The 22,965-nt window shown below is 45.7% G+C and overlaps 1 protein-coding gene across 2 annotated transcripts; it reads right to left on the bottom strand.

Annotated features, from left to right (window-relative positions):
* Nucleotides 1-926: 926 nt before the first annotated feature.
* NR1D2 (nuclear receptor subfamily 1 group D member 2) lies at nt 927-22,625 on the bottom strand. 2 transcript variants are annotated; one of them, XM_085051095.1, is made up of 8 exons: nt 22,303-22,625; nt 18,666-18,923; nt 16,642-16,730; nt 15,581-15,725; nt 13,368-13,984; nt 9,925-10,110; nt 5,965-6,175; nt 927-1,634 (listed from the first exon to the last, which is right to left on the bottom strand). In XM_085051095.1, exons 1-8 carry the CDS (start codon nt 22,316-22,318, stop codon nt 1,438-1,440), a joined length of 1,719 nt encoding a protein of 572 aa, XP_084907221.1. In that variant the 5' UTR covers nt 22,319-22,625; the 3' UTR covers nt 927-1,437. The 2 variants fall into 2 exon arrangements, with proteins under 2 accessions (XP_084907221.1, XP_084907220.1); XM_085051094.1 differs by lacking the exon at nt 22,303-22,625 and having other exon boundaries at nt 18,666-19,796.
* Between the last annotated feature and the right edge of the window lie 340 nt (nt 22,626-22,965).

Genomic DNA, 22,965 nt, shown 5'->3' with positions numbered 1-22,965 from the left:
GCAGTGCAGGCCTGGCCAATCAGGCCTGGGGGAAGGCTTCTGACTGACCAATCTGGGTGACTTTTGAGAACTCTATAAATGTGATGAAATCAAAACAATAAAGGTCATTCCTTCTTGCCACTGAGAACCGATGCATTCATTACTCTGCTAGCTGCTCACAGCGACACACGCTCACATGCACACACGCACCAATGGAGAGCTCCAGAAGAACAGGCATGGGAACCACAAAGCCCAAATGGTGGAAAGACAGGGGAATCTCACATTTCTGTTTTCAATTCTCATTTAGCAATGAAGCAGCAAAATGATGTATTGCAAGAAATAAACAGTCACAGAACACACATACACCCAAACGCAACCATGGATACATTTTTCCCATTTTTCTCTTTTTCTGACAGATGTTGTTACTCATCTGATAGTTTCTTTCTGGCTGTGCTGAAGTTTGTGAAGAGCATCTGGTGCTTATTTAACCTTTATCAGAACACAAGAACCTCAGTGGCAATGGACAATCAATCTCATTAATGCCACAACCAACCATCTCTGCTTGAGATTCTCTACAAAACCCTTTTGCAAGTTGAATCTGACTCTGCCTCTTTAGTGCCACTCGTGGTTGTTGTTTTTTTTTTAAATTAACAAACACAGCATATTAATGCAAATTCGATGTTTTCTAAAAAATGCTCAGATAATTAGTTCAGCAATATGCAAAGTGCATCTATTTGGTTCTTTCCATAGATCACCTTCTGTTTTAAGTTTAAATTCCTTCACAGTTTAAAATATTGTGAAGAAATTATATGTATACTTTATGTATAGAACTATTTATATACATACACATATATACACACAACTCTGTACTTTATATAGCCATAAACACTCACTACTTAACTATTTATATTATATACACATGGCATGAACACACGCTCAGTGAAGAGTTGGTGCAGGCTGAAATCATTCCATCGGGTTTAATGGAATAACAATAGTGAAACCATGAGTGAGTTATCAAGAGACACAGACATACATCTACTAGATAAGTGAAAGACCAATTAAATCAGCTGTTCCATTTTCCTATTAGCACAGGATTGTTCCCACCCCATTCCATGCTCCATATGCACATACACAGCTACTTTGCATTCAGTTTACGTGAGAGGGCAGTGGTGGTTCTTTTTCCTAAATGAAAGGAGAGTCCACATTTACTGGGGCTCATCGCAGCCTCTTCTGCAGGAGTGCGGCACAGCTGGCCCTGGATGCCTTGAAGGACCCGATGGCTGCGCCGCTGTCAGCTGAAAGCACCTGCCAAAGCTTTATTGCATGGTTATGGGACAGCTATCAACTGTTCACAGTCTGTGAACTCTCGCCAACAAGTGGTACGACTGTATAAATACATATTTTAGCACAAAACAGTTTAACACGAGGCAAGTCCAAGTACAAATGAGACCTAAAGGCCTACGGGTGAACTTTAAAGGCCAGCAGTTCTTCAGAGTGCATGTTGTTTAAGGAACGCAAGTCGGGTAATTTCAAAAGAAGTTTTGTGAAAATAGAGGCTTCGTTTGGGTGATTTTTCATAATTAAGGTCCTTAATGCACGGATTAGTGTTTCCTGAAGTGCCTCCACAGAATTGACATTTTCTATTCCGGAGCGATCTAAACAAAAGGGCAGGGTGAGAGGGAGAGAGGGAGAGAGAGAAATTAAAAAACAGGAGCGGGGAGGGGGAAATGACTGAACAGATGTAGTTTGAAACACAAAACCACGGCAAGAATCCCTTACTAAATTAACAAGCGCAAGAAAAATCACATACCAAAAGTCTTTCAAATGTTATTTAGCATTAACTTTCCAAAGTACTAAGTTCATGCCAAACTGGCAGCATTTAATCACTATTCCTGTGATCCCTAATCCACGTTTCCAGAGAAGGACAGATTGAAGCAAATGCTTGAATACGTTCTAAATCACAACTTTCAACCCAAGGAGAAAGAGCACATAAAAGTAAAAATTTCAAACATTTCTTAAGGCTAGAGCTATAACCATGGACTTCAACTGAAGGTCTGAGGAGGAAATCCCCCTCAGGACAAGCCACACTTGTATCTGCACAATGGGATCCTCAGGGGCAAAAGGAGTACAAGCCTTGATATGACTGGGCGCTATTCCTGAGCATGTTCTGAAGTGCTTACAAAATGAAACATGATGCACCCAAAAATTCCCAGCTGAGGAAAAGAAGAATGTCAACAGCAAGACAAATATTATGCTTTCACATACTGCACTCCCACCACGCCTGAAGCATCTCTTTCAAGAGAGCTGTATTTAAGAACACACCTGGTATCCTTAGGTGGAACCTAAGTAAGCAGCTTAAAAGGACAGATTTTTAAGTAAAACATCTCACCTCATAACCATGCACAGTAGCTGCTTTTTTCCAAGCTGTAGCTTCTTTTCTTAAACGCTATGTAAATTCAGCAGGGCACACACATACCCGAGTGAGTGGCACAAACAGAAATGTGCTTTGATGTGTACATGTACTTAAGCACTTTGCAGAACTGGGACATGGAATGACAACAGCTTTCTGGAGTAACACTGAGTCAGATCGTACAGTCAGAGTGGGAATCCCTTCCTTATGCTGTCAGTGTCAATCCAATCAGATTGCTCAGGTGAACAGTCCAGGAAGTTCTCCTGGACTACTCAGAGCAGTTCCCCACTGCTACAGGAAAAATTATTATATAATCCACTTAAGGATGCATCTTGAAGCAGTTATATGTGTTTTGTTCCTTTAACGGAGATTGTTCCAGAATCTTCTACAATTAGGAACTCTGATTACTATTAAACAACTTTTATTAGCACACATTCCACTTTTCAGTGAAGACTGTCCATTAGGTTTGATAGTTGCTGTCCAAGAAAACATGAGTGAAAAGACATCTCTCTGCCTTTATTTATTAAATGATCTCTCCTGATTGCCCCCTGCTCTGCAAAAGCTTTGCTCTACTCCAAGCAGGTACATTTGCACAGAACATGCCCAGTGGAGTTTCTCAAGAGCTCTGTGCAGTGAGAATGGAACTGCCTTGCCTCTGAAGGTGGAAGAATGCAGCCTAGCCTTTCCTGCCTGCCTCGGGTGAGTTCTGTAGCCTCCTCTCTTCAATTAGTCCAAGTCTTTCTTCTGCCTCTCAGTCTACTTCCAGTTGCTCCCAGTGGCCAGCAGAAGATTTTGTAAGTATTATGCCAGTAAGAGAAAATAATAGAGGGTGTGTACTTTATATTCTTCTGCCACAAAGCATGACCCTTAGTTAAGGGATTATCTGGTCTCTAGACCTGCATGAACCACATTCTTTCAGCTTTGCTTCCACCTTGCTTTTTCTTCCTTCAGTGCCCATGATCCACCTTGTTATCTCTCCTCAAACTTCAACACATGCAGCTAACTGAAGCCAGGGGTAAAGCATTCTTTTAATTTTGAAATGGTACCAAGGTAATTCCTCAGCACCACCCAAGTGTGATCCTGCTTCTTCTTTCTTTGCCATATGACATGAAAAGGAGAGGATGTACAGAGTTACATGCAGTCCTTGCTACTAGCCTTGCTTCTTCTGCATGTTCTAAATACCCCTTGTAAGAGTGGTTACTCATCCAGTGTTAAGTGGAGATGTTTCTGACAAGCATTCTCCCCACTAGCAGTTATTTAGAGACTAAATTCTTTTTTCCATTGGTGGTTTTGGGATTTTTCTTAATTTAATCAACTAAAAATCTTTTAAAAGATCATTCATTAGTGCGGCATGGTACTTTATACCGTGGACAACCTAATCAGCATTCAACAGTCATACTCCTTTCTGCTTCTGGAACTGAGGTAAATCTTGACTATTATCTTCCTTCCAGTCTTCTCTTGAATAACTTTCATTCTGAAATGAAGAAGTCTTAATGACCTTTTTCTTCCACCTTCAGTTCTTCTTATATTTATGGCACTTTCTTCCTTTGCCTGCATCTCCATATCATTCTCTGACATCCTGTTCTTCAACTCTTCCTTCATCTCTAACGGAGCTCCACCTTCCCTTACAGGAAATTACTCTTTTGGTTACACTACTCCTTGAAGAGTGGGGTGCAGGAATCTGTCTTCCAAGATCTGTTTAATCAACACATGCCCACAATCCTTCGGCTCTACAGGCACCTTCTCCTCCTGGCAATCCCTTGCACTGTAAGCATCTTCCCCAGGAACTCTGCTGAGGCCACTTCAGTCCTTCAGTACCTGCCTGAGCATGAAGCCTGCTCACTTACTCACTTGTGCAGAGTAACAACTGCAGCATTTCAATCCAGTCTCAAACACCACAGCAAAGTTGCTCTGAAAATTCTTGAACTCACAGTGATCACCAAAGTTAGCCTTGCATCTGGAATACAGCCCCAACATTGACTAATAAAGCTGCACTTTATAAAACCCTATAAAATTTGGTGAAGATGTCCAGAAAGGCTGTGATCAGGCTGCAGATCAGATCACGAGGCAGCTAAGATAGGCAGCAGTAACACCCAAACTATGATCTGAAAAGTCCTCAGCAGCTGCAAGATGCCTGAATACCAAGCACCTTCTCTTTTTGTCCTGCTGCACGGCTGACACTACATGCTGTACATGTTACATGCCATCCCTAAGCTAATCCCTGCTGGGAGCTAGCAATCAGCACACTGCTAAATAGGCTGGGGGAGATGGCACTGTGCTAGAAGCACATTTAACAGAACGCTTGGACTGAAAACAGGTGGCACAGAGAATGAGATATTCTAGGACCCAGGAGCTGAGCAAGCACGAAGAGTGGCTGTAAGCCTAGTTACAGTGCACAAGAAGGGAAGAGACCTGGTTGTCAGTCCTTATTTTAAAGGTTGCCTCCAGCTCTTGTCAAGAATTTCCAGCATCTGGAAAAGCAACTACAACTCCAGGTTTCTCTCTGCTACCTGAACATTCCCATTAACAGATGAGATGCTTCCTTCAGATTTCAGTGCCATGCTTCCTTCACACTGTCATTTGTTCTGGCTCTTGAAGCTTGCTAACTCTGTGCCACCCTCTGCTCATTATCACAGCTTACAAACTGAAGAGGCAACAGCTGCCTCATCCTGTGCTGTGACATTTCAGTTCAGCCATGCACAAAGCTATTAGGCTGAACTGTCCTACCTTGTTTAGAGAGGCCTCCTGTGCCTACAGCACCGTGCCTGGGTGCCCTTCCCTGGTAAAACATGGGTCTAAATCACTCATGTGAAAGGGGTGCACTTGTTTGAGTTCAGTGCTCCCCAGCTGCACGCTCACTGTCTAAGTGGGCACTGCAAGCAGTCCTGCTACCTACCTCTAGAGAGCTTCTTACCCAGCAAGCAGGGATTCTGCATCTTGTATTCCAGGCATTATATGCAGAGCTAATGTGCCTAATTTGAGGCTTGAGATAATACTACAGAAGTAGGTGCTTAATCCTTCTTTGAATCTGGGCCAGGGTGTTCTGTATATCCAGGGACTGAAACAAGATAGGAGGCTGCTGAAGATGTTAGTGGATTGGCAGGCCCTTGGTGGTAAGAAGTCACGATGCAGATGATAGGGCTTTCTTGCTGACATAGGCAGAGATCAAACTGTTGGATTTAGACTTAAGTAAAATACGCAATAGACTTAAATGACAATACTTGGAATCAAAAATACCACCTTATCCAAAGACTAATGCTGTTCAAGTCAGGAGTAATTTCAGTGATGCTGTCCTGTGAAACTTGGAGGAGTCAGACAAATAGCATCTAAATGGCCACGGGGCACCTATGAGATGTGGTTTTGCATTACATAGAAAGCATAAAGAACATAAGCCTATTGTCACTTTTTTCAAAAGGCAATATTAGAAAGCCTACACATTACGGGCTGCTAGAAGCTTAAAACCTACTCAACTGCACTTAGACATGAACTCACAGGGTATACATTTTACAGAAAAGTTCTAATAGAAAGCCACATTCAACTGTTGGCAAAGGTGCAAGTTAACTTTCTCTCCTTACCAGCAGATACCAGGACAACCGCTGTGAACAAACTCATTTCCTCATCGCTAAGTTGCAGGGCATTTAGTTTCTCACTAAATTCAAACATTGAGTTGAGCAGATCACCAGCTCCCATTGTGTGCAAGTCATCCACACTGTACTTCTTTCCACTCAGGAAGGTGACAGTACGTTCCTTTGCATCAAACAAAGATGCAAATCGTACCATTAAAACCTGGTGAAAGAAAAAGGAGAAAAAAAAAAAAACAAAACAAAACCAGATAAATGTAAGTGCAACTCTAGAAAAGCCAAAGAGAAAATTAAACCTTTAAACATTATTCAAACTGTCTCATTAACCATTCTAGAAGCATTCTATACGGAAATTATCAGCATGCTATTGAGCTGCAAAACACAGTGCAAGCTCTGGCCCAGTAACCTGAGAGAAACAAACAAGTGACAAAATGAGGGAGTAGATGCAGGGGAGGAGCTACAGCATATGAAAGGCAGGAAAACTAAAATTTAAGCCTCAGACAGCCTGAGCCACACAGACCATGACATTCATAAATATACCATTAGGACAACTTGCTTAAGCCACACAACAGCCAAAGGCATACAGAGCATTAAAAGAAATGTTTTCTTGGCCACACTTACGAGGAGCAAAAGGAAGGTACTGAACCAGATTCTCACTTGGCATAAACTGGAGCAGCTATATGGAAACAATGCTGATTTACATCACCTGATGATCAGGCCCCCTAGGCATTCTTTGGAAAAGTACCATGCTACATCACTGTACCCACAGGAATGTTAATGAGCTCTGGTAGAAAGGAGCCACATGTAGAGCTTTCAAAAGGCTAGGGAAGCACAGCTTGAGATGGCACCTGGTCCGTAGCAGCTGGGAATACCCCTTTGGTAAAAGCACCTGGGCTGGAGCAATTGATGTGTGCTAAACTTACCCCTTTGGGCTGAAATTTCTCTTGTGGTTTCTCAGTTGTACTGTGAAATGTTTCCCTCTGGAATTGCTTGTAAAGTTTCATTTGCTCATGTTCATCAACCTTATTTATATTTTCAAGGTTTAAGTTGCACTGAACAGCCTTCTTATTTGAAGAAAATGAACTGGCATTGGTTAAAACTTTAGACTCACTGTAATCTCTTGGTGTGACAGTTTATTCTCATGTACCCCCTTAATGCTTACTACAGGTGAGAGGAGAACCATGTTTTCAAAGACTTGTGCCTTTGACAAGCTTCAAAAAAGGAGTGTTCAAAACAACTGAAAATACCTGAGAATTCAAACACTGTTCATGCACTTTACATGACCTGCTCCTAAATTTTAAGAGTCAAACAACATGCAGCAACCTTGATGGACACATGAGCACTATTCACCTTTGTCAACTAAGCTATTTGTCCTTTGATGACATTAACTACAGAGTGCAGAGACCTACATGCAGAAGCCATCAGAATACAACAAAAACAGGCAAAGGGCAGGCAGGCAAAGCTGAACTTGTGCATTAGCGCAGACCCACCAGGTATCCAGCAACCTTTCCGTTCAAAATGGTATTCTCCCCACAGAACTGGGCTTTTAGAAACATCTTTAAATAGTGAGCAACCAGGATTAATGCTGATATTCAAAACTGAAGGCCCTAAAGTTGTGTTGACTTATACTAAGGCAAAGACCTCACCTTATAGATTTCAATGTCACCATTATTAACAGGGAAGAACACGTTGGACTACGTCATAGCACAGGACTGATTCATCCCATTTCACTTCAAGCCAGACTCATACCTGACGATACACCTGATCAATCCTATCACCTGCAACACAGGCACATAAAAACCTCCACTCTTGGAGGTTGCTTGATCTCTTCCCTACCACCTGCAGTCAAACTGAATCACTACTCAAATGGATCTAAGGACCTTGTTAGCTCTACCACCAGCTGTATTTGGAGGGGAGATGGAAGAGGACCCACTCAAAAGCAGTAGAGTTCCTTATTTTAGGCTCACTGCTGTTTCTGAGCTGGCCTTTATAGAAGCCATGCAAATGCCACCACGGTACACTGAGCTCCCCAGCACTCCCAGTTCTAAGAGACCTTTTTAGCTCACATGTGTGTGAATATATATAGCTGTGCAGCTTTTGCACCAACATTGTCTCCATGTGTCCTTTTACCCTCAAAGGAACAGGCACTCCTCGAACACAAACTGCTAAGAAGCACAGTGCCAAGCCAGGCACACCAGGCTTGGAGGCAGCACTTTCATTCGGGCTCTTCTATTAACATTCAGACTTTGGAACATCCTACTTCAGTTACGCAGAAGACAGAAATGACCTTGGATGCACCAGGCTTTCAAGATGCTTCTGCCTCTATCACAATGGTTTCATTAATCCTGTTGTGGATTTTTTTTCCACTGTTCTGCAGCATTACTTTTTTTTTCTGTTGCTAAGATGCCACATAGGCCTTTAACCACAAGTAGCAGCTCACTAACAGGAATCATTAATGTTTCTTATAAATAAGTGAATAGTGACAAGCATGCAGCCATACATTATTATTAATTCCACTGGATATAGAAACCTCCTTATCAGCAGGGCTTGTAACTGGCAAAAATGCATATGAGTGAGGGCTGAGAAAAGCTTAAGGTGAAGCAAGGCCAAGACAAAATGTTTTACTTGCAAAACATGAAGGTTTGGCTTTACATTGTAAGAACAGTTCAAGCCAAATTTTTCACCCTCCTTGAGGGTGCTGGACAGTGAATAACTTTGCAGAGGAAGGAACCAATGTTTTTGTGTAAGGTGGAAGTAGTGAAAGGTGAAAGAGACTGTAGCTGAAGAAGCAAAATTACAGCCCCTTCACTACAGGAGTTGTAGATGAATATTAAAAGGTCAAGAGTAAGTACAAAAAATACATGACAGCAAAATGAAAGAAACAAGGAAACTAAAAGACTCAAGGCACCAAGTCTCCCAGCATCACTTGCACCTTACAACCCAACAATTATCCATTTTAGAACTGAGTTGTATGAACACAGACAGAAGACTCAACACATCACATGAGAAATGTCTTCATTTCAGGTACATACGAAATCCAAAAGAGCATCTCTCTTTGAAAGAATAAACCATGTAAGGAAGACCAAAGGCACCACCAATGCTACACTTCCCAGAAAAGCACAGTAACATCAAATACTTGGGACTTTGGCTCTGCTGGCCCTCTTTATTCAAATTTCACATTTGAATATCTATAAAGTGTGTACAGCCTCCAAAAGACATAAGGGTCTGGAAGGGCAACTAAAACATGAAGTTAAGGTCACCTAGTGAAGATCACTAATTATAAACCAGCACCAAGCTCTGTGGTATCATTTCCAAATGAATACCACTAATTCACATATATGTCATGACCACAAGTGGATGCAATTAACCACGAGGACCTAGTGGGATTAGTCTAGAGTAAGTCAGGCTGCAGCTGGCACACAGTATCTACAGAGCTGAAGCAGTACAGCTAGTTACCATTGTTACTGCATTGGACATGAAGCTTCAGACACTCTCAAGTTGTCACCAGAGGCTAGTGGTGACTGGTCAGGATGGATACTCTGGCTTTGGCAGTAGGCAAAGGGGCACAAGGAAGGACATGCAGAGCAGTAAACACATTCCTTGACAAAACTTGTAAGTCAGTAGAGAGATTTCTAACCTATCCACCCTTCCAGATGTAGTACAGCTCCCCAGAGTAAGCAAAAGTAGCTAGAAACCCCAAATAATCAATTTATTAATGCCCAGGGAAAGGAAAGGGTAGAAGGGCTGAGCAGTTTTGAGTTTGTTGGAAGAGGGACAGGTCACCAAAGTGTGACCAAACAGATCCCTTGGACACCATCACCTCAAAGAATGCTCAGAGCATCCATGAAGAAGCTGGTTTCGCCTGATATAACCCAATTCTATTTGGTTCTGTTCTTACAGGGTCAAACTGATGCACAGCTTGTCAGGTTCACAACAACCACATAGTGGTCTCACCTCAAAGGTTCCAGCCTTCAAAAGATTGACCTGGTCATGCTGGGAGAGATCTCGGAAACCTGGGATGCGCTTGGCAAACTCCACCACTTCCTTCACTGCAGGGGTAAAACTCATGGAAAACTCTTCCCAGACTTCATGGCCAGACTTGTTTGGGTCCACATGGGGAGTCTTACTCATTGGGCAGACCTGATGTTTGCAAAACACAGAGAGAAAGCAACTTTTAAAGATCTCATTCCAAATATCGACAAATACTTAAAAGAAACAGATTTGTTATTCAACAAAACTTTGTGATAATGACACAGAGAAAAAGCAAGATCAATATTCCTCAGTCAATTCCCAAAGGAACTAGATTTCTTCCCCTTTCTTTAAAACAAACAAGAAATAAAAACCATGCGATTGTTGACAATGTGTTTATAAATTTGTTAACTTTGGAACCTACAACACTGTACTGCAAAAGCCCTGACAGAACCAAGGTTATGCTATTCTTCCCTGATTTCAACTGATCTGGTCTGACACCTAGATTTCTCTTACTTGTATTACCCCTGTAATTTCACAAGAAATTGTGATTTCACAATCAATCAGTTGCAATCTCACAGTCACTATGACATTCATTCTCCTATCTTTCTTGTTTTGCAGGCAACTGAAGTGCTTCAGTCAAGGTGACAAAGGTGTCAACACCAGAGCAAGAAGGCAAGCCTTGGTTTCCTGAGTCACAGGTTTACACCTTCATTACAAGGATAACCCTCTTCTGCAAGTTTGCTTTTACTTGTATCACTAAAGGAAGCTCAAAGAACTGATATTCCAGTATTTCTCAGTCACAAGATGGCAAAATGTTCTTTCTTTTATACAAAACATACAGCAATTTTTTTTGCAGGAAAGCCTGAATCCATTAAAATGAGACCAGACGTATCAGTCGAGGCTGACTGCCAATAAATTCCCCCTGCAAGAACCAACCAGAAGCTCTGAGATATTTTCAGTTCTAGCTTCTAAAATTTACATCTTTTAATGAAGTTTAAACCTTTTAATATTCATTTCACCTGTCATCATCAAGGACAAAAATTCCTTTTAAGTATTCCTCACAAGTATACTAAATGGTGTATGTACACCTACAATCCTACATAATGTCAGCAAAACAAAGAGAAAACAGTGAAACAGATTAGCAATTCCTCAGAGCTGTGCTGTTTTTCAGGGCATCTTGAATATAGTAATTGCCTAGCAATTCTTTGCGTGGGAGGTCCTAAGATTACAAGAATATAATATTTTGGCAAGAGGAAAGGTCTAGGCACACAACCAGAAGGACAGCAGATGCCAACCACTGCTCTGCCTGTGATATTGCAATGGTTCACATAGATATCGTTAAGAATACAGTACCTTCTGAAAATAAGAAACCTCTGGTTCATTACCCTGCTCTGCCTTGGACACAAAAATCACCTTCTCATCCTACAGCAGTATAACCTTACCCACAGTCACTCAGTGCCAAGGGGAAACTACCACTTCCACGCACTGTGCACTGCGTCTGTGGTTTCTTGATAGACCTCTGCCCAAGAATCAGAGTATCTCAGGGCAGAAGAGACCCATAAAGATTAAGTCCAACTCCCTGTCCCTTGCAGAACCACCTAAAACTACACCATATCCCTAAAAGTGCTATCCAGGCACTCCCTGAACTCTCACAGGCTTCCTATGGAACCAGTTGTCAACTTGTACAGTCACCAGTTCTCTTCAGAGGAACCTCTTCAGGAATGACCTGTTCTGCTTTTCTGGTTACAAGGGTATTGAGTAAAAACGACCAAACCCCTGAACACCTGTCCCCATACCGGTTCAAAACCTTATTAGTCGCCCTTATTGCTGTTGACTCATTTTGGTCAGATCCTGAACTCATTGAGTTTTTGGGCAAAACCCTCATCTATAGCAGGGATGTGGGGCAGGGAGGGGGAGCTGCAGTGCTCTGTTGGATTTGGTTTTGTCTCCTCATCACTGACTGAGTAAATCCTCCCTGCAGCTGCCATGCACAGGTCAAACTGACTGGCTGAACCTCTGCAAGGCAGCACCACTCCCTGCCCGCCCATACCAACAGGTTTAACCTCTACTTCTCAGGAGTGCCAAGAATGCTGTTGTAGTGACACCACATACTTTCCCTGCAAGGAAGAAAGGCTGGGAATTATTATTTGCCATGTTGTAGTGCCTGGAGTCTGCAATTAAGGTCAGACCCTGTTAGGGACAGCATGGTCTACACATGCAGAAGGCAAAGAAGGGTTAAAAAAACCTAAAAAAACCCAAACCACAAAAAAAAAAAAGAACATGGAAATACAGCATCAAAATAAACAAATAAACACCTTCACTGTGGAGACCTCTGGGGGTCTTCAAGAACATGTGAAGGATCTTTCCAAAGTAGGAAGAAGAAAAACACCGGCAGCTCAAGTACTTCAGAAAGGTCAGGGGCTTGCGCTTCACACCAGGAGCGCAGGATGAGAACGAGGATGTTATGTTCTCTCATCCCAGGCAGCTCCAGTGATAAAGAGAAGGACAATCTATTTTAAGGGGCTTACAGAACTGGTTGCCTGAATGGCAGAGAAACAGCAGGTGCAAGGCAAATGAGAGGGACCTGCTAAGGAGAGGCAAAAGAAAAAAACCAACCAAAAAACCCAAAAAAACAACAAAAAAAAAAACCAAACCAAACCAAGAATCATATGCAAAAACCCAGGAAGCATCCTTGTTAAGAATTCAGTGAGAAAATGCTCTAGCAAAGTCATCTAAGGTACCCAGAAGTGTGTAGAGAGCCTCACTTGCAGAAGTAATACAGGAAAGGCCCTGAACTTCTCTCGAATGGTTTAGCTGATGATCTGCCTCTGTTCAGATCTGAGGATGTCCTACAGTCAAAAGGATGCATAGCCTGTGAACCTCATAAAAACAAAGCAAACCAAAAAAACCCATCACCAATAAAGCAACCTACACTGCAACAGAGATCTCAGAACCCAAAGTAAGGCCTGTAGACTGGCTTAAAACCCTAGCCCTGGGGTTTGACCCCAGAAATTTGCTCTGAGCACCCTTAATGAAAATACAGTACATCTGACTATATAGATTATTTGAAAGTGAAGTCTTCAAAAGGACTGAGTGAAAAGGAGAATTTATAAACTCCTACTTTCATTTTAAAGTCAAGTCACATAAGAAAACCATGAGGTTTTTTTCAGCCAATACTCTTTGATGTTATTTTGCTTTCAGTTAGCTAAAAACCAAGCCAAGAAACTCCATCACTTGTATGATTTCAAGCCCTTCACACTTTGAGCCATTTTTGTCCTTCATCACAATTTGCACTGTCAAACTTGTGTCACCCTGTAAAGTTTCAGCAGTTATGCCAACTGTGTGCAGCTTCACTGACTACTGAAGCACAGCTGGATCACATCCACCAACAACTAAGTCAAATCAAACAATTGATATCAATATACCAGATGCATTCTTCCTCCAGTGCTGCAAGAGTAAGTGGTATTCTTGTTTGGAGAAAAGCCATCTTCTGGGACCCTCTCACACATTCGCTGAGTGTAACCACTGGTGAAGTTCATGCAGTGGCCATTTGGGAAGCACATGGCGTGCCCACTTGGATAATGCATTGTGCTTCTCCCTTTGTACTGTCCACCAAGGTGCTGCTCCCTTTCAGGGTACTGAGGGCCACCGAGGCCACCAACACAGGGCTCGCTGCTCAGGATGTACTGCTCGGTGCTTTTTGACACTCTCTCCCCGCCCTGGGGCTGCATCATCTCTGCTGGGTTTTGGGACTGCTCTTGGTTGTACATGAAAGTGTCTTTGTGGGCCCTAGTGACCATTCCGATCACTTCCTCCTTAGCCATGTCAGTGCTAGGAGGGGGAGAAGGGCTTTTGATGGTTTCTCGCTCTTGTTTGGGCTTGGAGGAGAGATCTTCTTGAGGTGCTTGGTCTTGATGTTCTGTTAATGCTTCATTGGGCAAGTGACCACTGAACTGGCTGTTCATCATGGTTTTCATGGCACTCTGCATTTCAATCAGCATCCTCTGTTTTTCACGTTTGGGAATACGGCCAAATCGAACAGCTACCAAGGTGGAGAAAAGGAAAAGAGGGGGGTAAAAAAAGGAAAAAAAAAAGAAAAAAAGGTCAGTCCTGAAAGTATTAGCATGCACACACAAAATACACACCACAACCAAAAATCTTGCCTTTTAAGGCAAGATTTTAACTGCTCTCACCAATACTACAGGAGGGGTGTTACCAGTGAAGTCAATGAGCTTCCAGGGCATAGGATTGGCATGAATATGAATGTATGCTGTTGTTTGCATACAGAGAGAAGGCAGCTCTGAAACAGTCTGCAATGCCTTTTCCCCTTTTGCCTCAAACCTGGCTATGGAGTACACACACAACTGTGTTAACTGACAAAGCGTCAGGCTTTAAGATTGGATCTATTAAATCAGCACAACTTTGTGAGCTGACAATTAGCTGAATGTAAACACAGTTCACATCGGCTTTGCATAAAAGTCCTACAAGACAGGTCCTCACGGACCAATTATGCAACTTACCAAAACAAGAGAATCAATGCTGAATGAAGCTTACCTTGGCAAATTTTCTTGACAACTTTGCCTTGACAAGGACATTTTCTGCTGGCAAGGGGATGGGCATCATTGTGGCTGCAGCACTTTTGACCCTGTCCTAGGGAATCTACAACTGCCTCCACCACCCTGTCCAACCGCAGCCACACAAGGGCTTATAACCAGTTTCGACTGATGTAATTATGTTCATGCAGCAGTCCATCATTACTGCAACTAAGTCTCTTTCATTAAAGCAGGTGCAACCTCATGCGCAAACAAGCGCCTAGGGGATGAAATAACTCCTATGCACGACAAGAACTCAGAACAATTATTTAAAATAAGTTCTAACACTCCACCCACTAAATTATTAACAGCCTGAGATTCCTAGTTGTTGTGAAATAAACTCCCAGAGAAAATTAAAAAGTGAAACAGAAGGAAGAGTTCTGGTTTGTGACAGTAAGTTGTAGCAGACAAACAAACTATACTTTCAGCATTACATATTAAAATGTCACAAGGAGGGGACAGCCAAGCAAGGTGGTCAGAGACACAGCTCAACATTACCATTTCCTCCTTGCCTTTCCTCTCCCTCTAAGAAAAGAAAGAAAAAAAGGAGCAGATACACGCTCAACCTATGCACCCAAACCTAACACTTTAGCTCTGTGGTGACTACTCTAAGGCTATCAAGTTGGGCAGAATTCCCTATCATTGAAAAAGCAACAGTAGCAAAAGAAAACACAAAAAACAAAAAAAAAAAAGAAAAAAAAAAAAAAAGAAAAATATGAGTCTTGTTCAGATTCAGGCAGGATACAGCTGTAAGTCTTAACTCAATAAACCAAAATTGAGACACTTGTTACAACCATCCCCCTAGCAATCCACTGCAGCATGTCCCACTGCATCAGCCTCCATGGGCAGGAGGACAGCTCTGCAGCCTTACCAGCCCAGGACACTCATGGAGAAAGAAGACAAACTGAACTAAATGCTCTCAGACAGGGAACCTGCCCTTGACAATAGGGTTTGGCTGCATTATCTGCCATTAAGACCCTCAGCAGTCAGTTTTGAGGTGGGCAGCAGACTTCCTCAGAGGATCCCTGCTCAGTACAGGAACGTACCATCTCTTGACATCCCAACAGACAGGCATTTTTTGAAACGGCACTGCTGGCATCTGTTCCTATTCATTCTCATTATAGAGCAGTTGTTATTCTTCAAGCACTTCTTATATTGGATGTTTTGCTGAATGCTTCTTCTGAAAAAACCCTGTAAACAAACAAAAAAACCCCACAACTATCATTACAGCACATGTCAAATCCTTCTGCCAAGATTCACCTCTCCACAAGCACAGAAAACCTCACTGTGTCTCATCAGCTGCTTCAGAGCCATCAGCCCCAAGTGATTTTAAACAACTTGGTACTCCTCATGACTTACTGCCCCTTTGTGTGTAATCTGTATGTAATGTGAACTAGTTACGATTTCTAATTACAGAAAATGCTAAGTTGTTCCCTGCGTAGTCACAACCTAAGAGCAAAGTATCTCCACTATTACCTCTATCACTGTACTAACAGTTCCTAAGATGTGCTCTCAAACACCTATGACATCAAGTGCAAAGATGGAAGTCAAAATAAGATCTTTTGACTTCAATCTCTGCAGATTGGCAACAAAACCATCCTGTTGCACCACATGACCTTCAAAGGTGGTTCTTTCACATAACCCTTATGCTGATAAACTCCTTCACAGAACATAACATTTGCAGTGTTACAGATTAAGAAAACACATATCTAGTTCTGGCTTTCCCTGTGGTAAAGAATTGCTTTTCCAAAGCTGTTTTGTTCTGTGTCCCAGCCCAGGTGACAACTCACACCCACTATCTCTTAATGCAATTAACATGCACATGTCTTGCGTGACATGGTCCTTACCACCTCTGCTTCCAGTTCTTGCTCTCTGCTGTGTGCTCCAAGTCAGGCAGGACTGGACAAGGGGTGGGAACAAAAAGTACTGCAGAAGTTGGAAAATGCTGTATATTCCAAAGTGGTTTGCCTGTTCCCTACAACTTCTGAAATTTCTCATACTTAACAGAGAACTATACAGGAAATTTTTTGGCATTATCACCCCTTTTCCCCTAAGGCAAGAACTTGAGCATTTCACCAGCAGAAAGGTGAGCAGAAATATAGCTCACCTTGCAGCCCTCACAGGCATGAACACCATAATGAAATCCTGAAGCGACATCTCCACAGACTTTGCAAAGAAGAACCATGCCATTAAATTCTAGAATCAAACAAAAAAGTCAAGGATATAGAAACCAATAACAACTGCAGGAACACGTTTCCAGCTTTTAAAACCTGGACTTAAATTGAAATATGTCAGGTCAATTCAACATATGAAAAAATACAGCAGAAGAACAGACAACACAAATGTACAAACCCCCTGAACAGTTCAAAAGGTACCAGCGCAAGGGTGGGGGAAAAAAGGACAAACATGAAGCACTCAACCGAATAGGGAGAAAGCACACATTCACTGGGCTTTCAGACAGAGTAGCACTGCATCAGCAGTAGAAAAAGAAAGTCTGCTTACATTTAAGCACTTTTAAAAGGACCATTCAGTTAACTAGGCCACCAAAGTTCAGGCTCAATCTGTTTTTCCCATCAGGACAAGAAAGCCTAAGAAAGACTACACTTCCCCCAACAGAGAATAAACACTTTTTCTTCAAAAACCAGAAATACTAAAGGACACATTATAATATATTAAACACCAGCCATACACTGTACCTATGTGATAACAATTTAGGACTGGTAACTCAGCCATATCTACGTATGTTGAGATCACTCATTTGAGTGCATATCCAGAATGGCTTGTGCACTTGAACTTGAAAATACATGCTCAGTCTTGTAAATATGCTCAAGGCTTGGGTTTTTTAAGCTTTTCCCCCACCTATTTTATTTCAGCTTGTCAATAAAATCTTTTGGAAGTCCTGAGTGCTGGTCTAACATTGTTTTCACTGAACTCAATTGGAATTTTACCAGTGAGTTCAGTAACCACAAAGTTACCTTAATGCAACAGAGACAGCTGGAAATACTCCCACAGAAACATATTCTACCAGAAAAGTAACTTATTTGACATTTGGGTTTCATTTGTAAAGAGGAACTAAAACATTTTTTTAAGGTTTTCAAAAAGAACCAAACCACAACTTCTATTTTTTTTTCTTCTTTTTACACAGTTGTACTGAGATAGAAGTTATCTATCTATCTGAACAATTTAAAATAGTTTTGATTTCAGGAACCTCTGCCCTCTACCAAAAACCTAGTTACTAGAGAACTTTTACTTAAAGGTTCTTACTAAGAACTTATGGTAGGAACACTTGAAAAAAAAAAAAAAACCTACAAAAAATCCCCTATTTGAGGTAGAACTATTAGACACTTTTTCTACCTTCATAACAATCCAAAATGATAAAACCATTCTGCCAATAAAAGAATTAGCTTCCACAAGACTAAATTCCAGCTGTTTGCTGAATCACTCATTCCAGTACTTATTTTGAATCCTACCCTTCCAAAACTGTTCACATATACTTCTCTACCATTGATCTTTTCTGATTATCAAAAGAAGTGTGAATAGGTGGAGATAGATTGTTACATGTATTTTAAAAGAACATCCTTTGGTTCCAGTTTACATGTATTTTATTTTTCGCATCCACAAATTATGACTTGGAATCAAAAAGATAACTGTTCTACCCACAGCTATGCAAGTATTATGCTTAAGGAATTTATTTATTTTGTTCCTCATAACTGGGGGGGAGGGAAGGTGAAGGGGCAGGGGAGAGAGTGTGAAAGAACAGAGAAACTAGATTTCCAAGACAGGTCCCATAAATACTCTTGAAGGCAATTTCTGATTACAGTACCTTTACTTCATCACTTCTTTTTAACCAAGTGTTTGATTTTACTAAGATCAGTTTTCACTGATGAAAATTTGAAGTAAAGCTGGACTGTATTTATGGACTGTTTGAAGTTGGCAGCAATGGGACCTCCATCCTATTAGCATTTTTATGGCAACACCATATGTATTACCACACATATAATGCCAGAAGATAAAAATGGAGGCTTTGCTATGCTCCTGCACCACAAGCCACATGGGGGACCCGGCTGGAATACATGGGGTTGTAATACATAGGGGTAAAATGGTGTTTTCAGGAACTGGCACCAAACGTACTTGTGACTCCATTATGGCCTTTTGTCAAACCAGCAACACTCGACTGGTTTGTTTTAATAGTCTCCTCCAGCCGATCGCTCTTCGGTGCCCCATCAGAGCCTTCACTGCTCCGGCCATTGCATCCGCTTTCCGAGGAGCTGTTTGGAGGAGATGGTACAGGCGAAGAGGACGACTGGAAACCGCTGTCTGAGCTCTCGCTGTGACATGAGGCTGGGCTAGATGCCGAGCTCGAAGAGCTGATGTAAGCTATCACACCCCCTAAGGCAAGAAAAAAAGGCGGCACGTAGTGACATAACCAGCAGACATGCACCGCTGCCATGTGAGCCACGCCGTGACCCAGCACCACCAGATCAGCCATTACGTGCTCCTGGGAGCACTCCTTTCCCTCCCTCTCTCCCTCCTCAAGCTTGGTTGTCTCCATTCGTTTTCTACGGCTGACCTCCCAGTCTGCCCCATCCCCTTCTCCCATCTTATCAGCCTCCTCTGATCCAAGCCAAGATGAAATGGCAGAACCAACAGACAGAGCAACAAGCCGTGGTGCTGGAAGGATGGGGCAGCAGGGACAGGGCATGGAGTGACCCAGAGAGGGTTTCCCTGGCCACCCTCTGAGCAGAGCTCATCTGGAGCCACAGCAAAGACAGGATCTTACAGCGCTGTGGAGCCAGAATGCAAACAAGCTAGGTTAGGGACAGAAATAGGGCAGAGAGAAAGACTTCATGCAGGCTACGTGCCAGAGGCACAGAAAGGAAGGGCTGGGAGGTGCTCATGATGCAGAAGGGAAGGGTGCAAGGGAAGGAAATAGCACTGCAGTCTGGTTAGCCTACTGAACGCCATTTGTCCGAATGCAAGCCTTTGTAGCGTTTCTAGCAGCAGCTAAACTCCAACTGCCAAGCTGCTATTTGCAAACAGTCTCTGTCCTGCCGCGTCTTGCAATCTGACACACTTGAGAATCCCTCAGATGAAACAGCTTTTTGTCCTCAGGCAGACCTGGGAGCAGTTCTGGCTTTTCATAGGCTCCTTCTTGCTTGTAAGCAAGAAAAATTGTTTGCACTTCATATGAGTTTGTCTCCAAGACTCAGCATTTCAAAAGTCAATATAAAAACATTTGATATTTCACACAAGAATTTCAAAAGCCATAGCCATGAAACTGTTTAAATAAATTACCCTCAATGTGTTCTATATTTTATGCCTCTATTGCTCAGTAGACTCTCTTCACTGATGACTCAGGACATTGCAGAAAGGAACTCCACACACCAGTAAGAATTCGAAACTTTAAAAGGGCCATGCACTGCCTGCCTTTGGAGGAAAAAAGCACTGGTGTTTGTAGAGTCCTTGATCAACTGAACTGGCATGGCAGGCTGGGGCTGTAGCATCTTACATCAGCTATCACCCCCTCACAGATAAAAGCAGTGGTATTATACAACCCTGGAAACATCGCTGCCTGCAGGGAGCAATTCTGACTTACAAATTTTCAATACTTTTATTAGATGTAACGGTCCTCTTTGTCCCTCCGTGGCAACAAAACTGACCCGCTTCCTCTTTAACATTTGATTTTTTTCTACCAAAGAAACTCTTGCTAGGAGGGTTCCCTAAAGAGTATGCAGCCCAGGAGCTCCTGGCAGAGCTGCCCGGGAGCAGAAGTCAGACCAAGGGGCTGTGTGACACGTGCACGACACATAGACCACTGCTCACGTTCCTGGACACCAGTGTCCCTGCACCCTGCCACAGGGGGTGCTCCCGCACAGATTTTTTTAAGAAATCCTCCACGCAGCGTAGCATGCATTCCGGATCAGGTTTTCGGAGAAAGGAGGATTGGCAAGGGAGTCACGGGTTCAGCCACAGCATGAGAAACAAGACATCATCAGCCACCCGTGCTGGGCTAAGACACCACCTGTTTGACAAAGGTCTGTGCCATCCCCCAGCGCCGCACGCGTCTCTGCCAGGTGCCAGGTCAAAGCTCACAGTTCACCTGGGCCAAGGGAGGCACCGAGCTTCTCAGCAGGCGCCATCCTTATCTGCAAGGGGCAGATCGGGACACGCAAGCACAGCCCCTGCAGGGAACTCCACGTTTCTCCACGCTGCCACCGCGCCCCATTATCTCTAAACCCTGCTCGTAAAAGAGATGCTCTTTTCCCTCAAGGGTAAGATCAATGTCACAGGGGAGCACAGTGTATGCCTACGGGGAAGTTTCACCCCTCTTCTCCTGAAAGCTGGAAGAGCCCCAGATAGCAGAGCTGCTCTGGCACCCTAGGGAGTTTGGCAGTCTTGCCAGTGTCACAGTCACAATTCCTGGTATTTTTTGTTATTTTAGAAGTGACACTTCCCTATGAACCCTGGTTTTGTTTGGCCAGCAGTCAAAAGTTGACTCTCACACGCAGCACAGGGTGACATCTCAGAACAAAGAGCACAGACACGGAGCACGTACACGTGCACACGGATGCTGGCACTCTGCAGAAAGGGGCTACCGAGGTACTCGGTGGAGAGGACAGCCTCGTTTCTGCGAACTGCCGGGGATTGTTTTGGGGAACCTGCCGGAGCGTGGTGACATGAGTCCTTTGGGCTACGCTGAGCCGCGCAGATGCTGCGGAGGCACCGGCGGCTGAGTGACAAGGACCCTTCGGGCTCTACCTGGCGCGATTTACTTAAGGGATGGGGCGGGGGGCACCGCAGCGTGCTGGTGTTTCATTAACACCGAGATCTGGGAAGCGGTAACGCCACGGGGACCCGAAGCAGCCGGCGAACCGGCCGGGCGATCAAACCGGCCCCCGGGACGCTGCGGCAGCAGAGGCTCCCCGGCCGGTAACCCCGACACGGCCGATCTCCCTCGCTAACAAAGCGGGAAGGGAGCGGGGAGCGCGGTCGCCGTGCCCGCAGCCGCCCTCCCGCCTCACCCCATTCCACCGCACCGGGGCTGCGGCTTTTCCCTGCCGCGGTCACGCGGCGCCGGGGCTGGAAGAGCCGGGCCCGCCCTGCGCTGCCCCCGGGCCGCCCCCTCCCCGTTACACAACGCCGCCCCCGCGCACCGGGACGGGCCGCGTGCCGCCGCCGCCGCACACGGCCGCACCGCGTGTCCCCCCGCGACCCCGCGCACTCCCCCGCACCGCGGCGCGCCGCCGGCCGCCCGCCCCGGCCGCCCCCCCACCGCGCTCCACCGCGGCGGAGGCGGGGCCGCGGGAGCCGCGGGGGCGGGGCCGCCCGGCGCCGCAGCGGCGGCGCGGCCCCACGTGTCCCCGGCGCGCCCCCGCCGCCGCCGCCGCCCCGAATGTAGGTCACCAAAACAGCGGCCGCACGCCCGCCCGCGCGCCTCACGTGTCCGCGCCGCTCGCCGCCCCGCGCCGCCGCCCCGCCGCTATTATGCAATGCGCGCGTCACCGCCCCGCGCGGCCAATGAGCGGGCGCGCCGCGCGGAACGTAAACACAGCGCGCACATGGCTCGCCCGGCGGGTCCATGTGAGGCGGCGCGGGGCCGTCCCGGCCACCAGCGGGTTCGGGGCCGGGCAGCGCCGCCGCCCGCCGCGCTCCCCCCGCCCCGCCGCGTCCCGGCCGACCCCCGCCCGCACCCCCGCGCCCGCCCTGCCCCGCGGGACCGTCCGGCACAGCTGCCCCCCGCCTCCCGCAGCGGTCACCCCCCGCTTACCCGCGCTGACTTCCATGGCGGCCTCCTCCCGCAGGGGCACGGGCGGCGCCGCGCTGGGTTCCGCCGGGCCCGGCTCGGCTCCGGTCGGCGCGGCGCGGCTCCGCTCGGTCGCTGTCTTCCCAGCTCCGTGTCCCCGCCGCAGCCCTACATGCAGCCGGCGGGAGGCAGGCAGGCAGGCAGGCAGGCAGGGAGGGAGGGAGGCGGCCGCGCTGTCTGCTGTCAGAGCGGCGGGTGCGCGTCCCCGCCGCGGCGCCCTCCCCTTTACAACAAAAGCGCTCTCGGGGAGCCGCGCAGAGCGAGTGCGGCACCGCCGCCCGCCCCGCCCCGCCTCTAGCCCGCCCCGCCCCGGCGGCCGCCCCGCCCCGCCCCCGGCCGCCCCCCTCACCCAGTGACACACTTTCCGCGCCGGCGGCACCGCTCACGTGCGGCGGGAGCGTGCGGGGAGCGGGGGCACTGCGGCGGTGGGGGCAGCGCACGGAGCGGGGCTTCCCCCGCCCTTCGCCGGGCGGCGCGCCGGGGGAGCCCCGCCGAAGTCACCGCCGCTGCCGCAACCCGAGCGGCGCTCGCCCACCGCGGCCGCGGCGCCGCGGGGCACGGTGAGGGGCGGCGGTGTGTGTCAGCTGCTCCGCCGCCGAGCACCGGCAGGAAATGCCACCGCTGTGA

Source organism: Lichenostomus cassidix, chromosome 2 (genome assembly GCF_008360975.1).
Source record: "Lichenostomus cassidix isolate B80296 chromosome 2, HeHo_3.0, whole genome shotgun sequence".
NCBI lineage: Eukaryota > Metazoa > Chordata > Aves > Passeriformes > Meliphagidae > Lichenostomus > Lichenostomus cassidix.
The sequence above is the reverse complement of the archived record's forward strand: the minus strand, read 5'-3'. Positions and strand labels throughout refer to the sequence as shown.